The sequence below is a fragment of the Chanos chanos genome, chromosome 15 (assembly GCF_902362185.1).
Source record: "Chanos chanos chromosome 15, fChaCha1.1, whole genome shotgun sequence".
NCBI lineage: Eukaryota > Metazoa > Chordata > Actinopteri > Gonorynchiformes > Chanidae > Chanos > Chanos chanos.
Window position 1 is genome coordinate 8,598,284 of NC_044509.1, and position 6,496 is coordinate 8,604,779.

Consider the following 6,496-nt stretch of genomic DNA (forward strand, 5'->3'; position numbering starts at 1 on the left):
GTGAATAAGACATATTTCAAAGACATTTTTAAAAAAAAAATAAAACAAAATAAAATAAAATAAACTGCTCTAGTCTCATCTTCATACTAGGGCTTATTATATCCTTACTGTTAAAGTACTGATTAATGGTTTAATAACGATATTTTTAATCACATATTTACAATAATTAAAAAAAACAAACAAACAACATTAAAAAAAAAAACAAAAAAAAAACATAGATGTCATATGTACTTCTAAGAGCTTAGATTTTGAACCAGTTAAGGGAAATACTTCAAAGATTAAAAGATCCACGCTGCGGAGAGACAGATCAACTAATAGATGTCTACATCTACAGCACTCATCTCTCGTGTTTTCATGGTGGATTTGCTGAGCCTGTCGCCGAGCTGCTGGATAAGATCGGCTAGTTCTTCTGTAGCAAGTGACTTTTCCTCAAGCAGCTCATAGCGTAAACTGGAGATGTCTTGTTTAATTTCCTTCAGCTCGCCTGAGGGACGAGAGTCACACATTCACTTCATGTGCAAAAATGCTTGTGTTGTTTTAAACAAACATATGGCACATAACGTACACCTTAAACATAACAGAGATCCAAACATATGGCACGTAATAAAGAGTAAACACGAAAATGATCTCCCTCTGTTTAGACAGAATCAAAGGCACGATATGTACCGATAACATACTTAATTAAAAGACAAACGAAACAAAAACAAACAAACAAACAAAAACCCCTTTTGCCATCCTACTAACAGGCACACTGCCATACAAATTCTGAGCACTGAGAGTAAGATACTCTAGTTAAGTAATATTACCGTCGTGCCCTGTAGCTCAGAGTCTTACCTTCATTAATCTCGTCATTTTCACTGTCTATCTGGGCCTTAAGGACATATCGCTTTATGAGACGTTTCATGAGTTTCTGTTAGAGAGAGAATGATTAGTGACGAACAAAGTGTACAGATAGGGATAAAAAAAAGATTAAAGAGGAGTATGACAGCAGGACAAAATGTAGTCACTGAATAAGATGGTGGAGAGCTCAGGCAGTTTTAGTGTCATAAATAAAGAGGAAAAATCAGCAGAAACCGACAGCTGACATAGATACTGTGCGATACAAGATTTCATTTTATGCAACATAATAGCATTTTCATGGCACTTTCATATTACATTTTGTTGTAATATTCTGGGGGGACAACTAAGCATGTTAGTTATGTTTAATTATCAGGTTTAGAATGGTTAGCATGTTATGGTTTAGTATGTTTTTGATTTAACAGGCACACATTAACAAACATGACCTTAAATCCATTAAGTGGGTAATTAATCATTTAGAGCTGATGGTTTCTTCAATTAAGCAGACTTGTGAAATGATGTAAGACCAAATTGCACAAAACATCATAGAGTGAGAGCAGTTTTAATTCGATATCAATACCTGATATCGAGTTGGATGTTTTATTGGGTTCCTCATAGAGAATTCTTCTTGCACTTGGTAATGTGGACGGTGTCGATTTAACTGACAAAAAGTAGACACATACACAAACAAACACACACACACACACACACACACACATACACACAAAGAACATTTTTAACAAACTTTTGAATATAAGAGTGACAGAAAACGTAATTCATAGGGTTTAATACTCTGACCTCTAACCTTTAATCGAGAGTTGAACAGACCCCTCTGCTGTCTACTATCTTGGCGCCCAGCCTTGAACTTGCATAGTCTAACCAAGCAGGCCCTTGTTCTTAGGGCCAAGTAGTAAAAGGACTTTGGGCTTGGCACCAAGTTAAAGGGTGGGGGCAGAGTACGGCCCTCATCAAAGTAAGAGAGCCATAGTTTGGCACGGGCAAATTTCCATTCCACATCTGCATCCTCCTGTTTTTAACACAAAGTACACATAATCACTCAATATTCATCACTTCTGAAATTTCATAACAGTTTATTATGAAACATATATATCCAATGGCTGGCCTTGGCGTAATTAATTCATTAATGACCCCAGCATTTTAAAAAAAATCTTACTATTGTTCAGATAAATTCCATGGTAATCTACTGGCATTGAAGGTTTCACACTGTAAGTCAACTGTTCTCACCTCAATTTCCTGATATGAATGGTTGATCATAGCTATTAGCATGTTGAGAAGCACAATCACCATGGTGACATTATAAACCCCATACAGAACATATCCAATGTTTTCAATGAACTTGTGGTCGTACTTCAAGACCACAGAAATAACTTCAGACAAACCAAATATGGACCAAAACAAAGTCTTGAAGCTCTCCTCTACCCTGTGACACAGACACACATGCATTATTCAAACAGCGGAGCAAAAATATGCTGTAATGAATTAAAGGACCAAAAACTGTATCAATCGTAATGACTTACGTGGTGAAGGCAGGATTGTATTTGGCACCCAGATAGTACGAGTATAAATTGAACATGCCAATCATGAAGGCTAAGAAGACCATGATGAAGATGATCATGAATTTGAAAATGTCCTTGACCGTGCGTCCCAGGGAGATCTGCAGTGGGCCGAAGCTCTCATTGGCTGGGAGGATGTAGGCAATGCGAGAGAAACTTAAGACCACAGCGATGGAATACAGCCCCTCAGAGATGAGCTGGGGGTCAGAGGGAAGCCACTTGTTCCGAGCTGAAGAAGAGGGAAAAACGATCATTGCCTAATCTCGCCACAAGGGGGCAGTATTTGAACACACAAGCTATCACATGCGTCGGCTATAACTGCAAAACCTCTAGTCACTTAGTTGTGTTTAGTGCTGATACCGGAGGACTAACCATATGTGAAGTAGGCAACGTCTGCTGGAAGGGAGGCGTTGCTGAGATCTGTGTTGAACACATGTAGGTCTACGTACAACTGCGCTTGAGAAGCTCTGAGAAAGGCCATGAACCTCGCAGTGAACGATGCCACAAAGATTGACAACATGCCAAAATCCAGAACATTCCACAGGTGCATGATGTACTCCCGTGGCCCCTCTTCCCAGATCTCCTTACACTCTGACCAAATCATGCCTAATAACAGAGAAGGAAAAAAAAATCGTCTGGTTTTCCTCAAAACAGATTTCAAACATGATTGTTTGGAATTTGTCTGAACTTCTGCAGTTATTTCTTTGTAGCACCAGAGACTTTTGTTTAATTCTCTCTAAGCTTCTAAGAGCTATTCAGATGAATTTCATTGGACAGCATAAGGACAAGGAGTTAGCATTACCCTACAAGTACAACTACTCTTCTTCACTTGTCTTCGTTGTCAATCATTAATTCAAATTTTCACTCACTGATACTTACCCAGTACCCATTTCATTATCAGCATTTCAGTCCAGGAGAACTGGGTGGTTTTGACCCGGAACACCTGGCGAGGATGGTCTGTGATAGTCTCATTCGGAAGATTCTTGATCCCTTCAAAGCGATCCGAGGCATTCAGCACCAAAAGGCCGAGGAAGATGGTAAACGAAACAGCATGAGCCACAAACTTCATGAATGGGCTCCGGAGAATCTGTCCAATCTGGTGGGTTGGATAGCAATACGGGTCAGTCTATTGAAAATGAAAGTGACCTGATTAAGCTAGACCTAACAGACATCTTTCTTTCCATTGACTAGTGAAATGATGGCTCGATGGATGACCTGTGTTTGGACAAAGGTTTTGGGAATGAAGTTTGAGAATGCATTTTATATAAATGATATAGATGCGATACAGAGTGTATGGTGTGTACCTTACTACAGGGCATAATCCAGTATGCAATGGCAAGGAAGGGTAAGCCCACTGTCACACCCAGGACAGTCCAGCATTTGACCCCAATGGACTGCTGCCTCAGACCAGACAGGTTCTCATACCACAATGTGAGGAGTTGCTGCTGGCAGTTAGGATGGGCCACAAACTAGACAGATAAGAGGGGTGGCAATTAAGAAAATCAAGGAACATTGATTACCTTATATACCTAATATACATACTGTTTAAGTCACTTAAAATAGCCACAGAATGTGGATTTATGAAACTAAACTTTGGCTCACCTTTTTGACTTCATATTTAATGGCCAGTTTAACTCGACTGAGACATGGTCTGGAGTGTTCACTTGGCGGGTTTTGGTCGATATCCCCGTTCAGAATTGCCTCAACTTCCTCTGTATCCCTGCACAGGTCCAATACACCGACAACAAAGTCCTTGCACTGCATGGACAACTTTCTGTAGTCATTCTGTATCAAAATACATACAGAGTTTACATTCTGGATACATCTACATACACATATACACAATTACATATACACCATTACATTCTGGATTTATATACATACATATACAGAGTTTCTGTGTTACCAGTTTCTAGTCATCTGCGCTCATGAGAATACAGCTTTGTGCAATGAATATTAAATTCAGTTACTGCACATGTGTGAATAGTCTGAAAATGAGTTAGAAGCCCAAGAGTCACACCTCACAATGCAAAGCTGATAATACTACAGTCTAGGATTGTTTGACCTCAGGGTCCCATGTGCAAATAGAGGGTCACTAGTGAAGACCCTGCTGTGTTGGGGGGAAAAAAAAACTGTATTACCACTTTAATACACTATAGAAATAATAAAACTGTAATTACATCATATCTGTTTAAAGTTACTGGGTGCATAAAAAAAAGCCTCATTGCAAAGATTACTAATCTGGGAATAATGACTAAGTAATTACAGAGGACTCTCAGTGGAACATTTTTAATCAACAGCTCTCTAAAACAATAAAAGAAGTCAACAGACTGGATAGAAGAATCCCTGATTAGACGTCCCTTCAGGGTAACTGTCAGAACTGACTAACTCCCCGTCGAGTCAGTAGACTCTCCAGCATGTTCAAACATAAAACAATGCACCGGAGAGCTATGACGCGGAGCAGTCTCAAGAGAGACAGCGGGGTTTACGCTATTTCTGACTGAGCACGTTCATACTGCCTAATCTCACGTCGGTTATGGACGGTCTGAGCGACCCAGGTTAAATTTTTAAACTGAAATGTTTGAAATACATGTCTACAGATTTTGGCGCAAAGGGATTGAGTAATGCCCAGATCGCATATGTTCTTTCGCTCAATCAGTGTTTAAGATGTTCATCTTTACTTTAGTTAACTTGTGTAATTATTGCCTGCATCAGTGTGGAAAGATTGATTATATTCTAGCAGGAATACATGTATAATGGTTGGAGGTTATCACAAAATTAATCAAAAACAGAGTAAAATGGGAACTGGTCTATACTTTGAAATATCATCAAAGAGCTCGACAGGGGTCTGTCTTATGCATGAATTATGCAATAAGCAATTAACAAGTATCTGGCAAAAATGAGAACACCTGGTGAATCTGATTTGATATCTTCAAACCAACTTTCTTTTGTAGTGTGAGGTTGGCCAGATCTATCCTTTCATTGAACTAGATTCCAGGTAACAGAGCATCAAAAGGAAGCAATGCCAAAGTTCTATCCCAAAAAACTTTGTTAGGGATCTAATTACCTTGAACTCTGTCTCAATGTTGGCTAGTTGGGCCAACTCATTGCTGAGTTCCAGAGCAGTGAGCACTGGGTCCTCGCTAGAGAGGGAAAGGTAGGCAGCGCTGGCAAGGCCTTTGTACGCATTCATACGTGAACGGGAGTGACTAAAGGAGTCACGTCGCTGTTTCTCTGCGCATTCGCTGCATTTGCAGAAGTAGTCGTGAGGTTTCTCGATGCGTGCGCCCTTCAGCAGAAGCGTGTGCACGACCTCGTACTCCTGGCAGTGCGAGGCCAAGATGATTGGCGTTACGTCCTGCGAGAACCGCGTGCCATCTTCGTCGTATGCGTAGAAGTCATCGTCGCGCAGCTCCTGCTCCAGAGGGCTGAGGGTAAGACGGAGTCCACCGGCGAACGCTGGGTGAGCCAGAATGGCCTCCACGATGCGCACGTATCCCTTACTGATGGCCAGTAGGAGGGCATCACCCACGCGGGCCAGACCCTCCTTCTTTAAAAGCAGCTCGATAACCTCAAGGTGCTCATTGCCAACTGCAAGTTGCAGTGCATTCTGGCCCATGTAGTCTACACAATTTACGTTGAGTGTCTTAGACTCTTCCAGCATCTTCCGCACAACAGGGATGTTGCCATACTCAGCAGCATCCAGGAAACGCTCCTCTTCAGCTGTCAAGCTAGTGCCCCTCTCACTGAACATGTAGGCGGGGCCACGGATGGCCTGCCGACGACCCTTCTCCCGCAGTGTGGTGTGCCTACGATGCATGGCCTCCAGTCTGAAGAAAAAAAATTAATATAGTAGCGGAAGGTAGTGCCAGTTTTGAAACGATATCCTGTATTTCTGATAAGAAGGGAATTTACTCTGACTCTATCATGATTTATGGTACTATAACAGCTAAGCAGTTGCAGGTAACCACGGCTGCATATAACCACGGTTAACTGTTGTATAAATTTCACAGCCTGTCAAAGGGATCAATAAACAAAGGCATTTAATTAAACCCAAACAGAGATATTCAAAGACACACAGCTAA

General features: G+C 41.0%; 1 protein-coding gene across 1 annotated transcript; it reads right to left on the reverse strand.

Moving 5' to 3' along the window:
• Window positions 1–311: 311 nt before the first annotated feature.
• Window positions 312–6,234, reverse strand: LOC115828221 (short transient receptor potential channel 7-like). Its single transcript, XM_030792179.1, has 11 exons — window positions 5,479–6,234; window positions 4,014–4,196; window positions 3,716–3,880; window positions 3,291–3,507; window positions 2,784–3,017; window positions 2,376–2,640; window positions 2,083–2,278; window positions 1,643–1,864; window positions 1,418–1,498; window positions 835–910; window positions 312–484 (listed from the first exon to the last, which is right to left on the reverse strand). The coding sequence occupies exons 1-11, from the start codon at window positions 6,229–6,231 to the stop codon at window positions 312–314; spliced, it is 2,565 nt and encodes an 854-aa protein (XP_030648039.1). The 5' UTR covers window positions 6,232–6,234.
• Window positions 6,235–6,496: the final 262 nt, after the last annotated feature.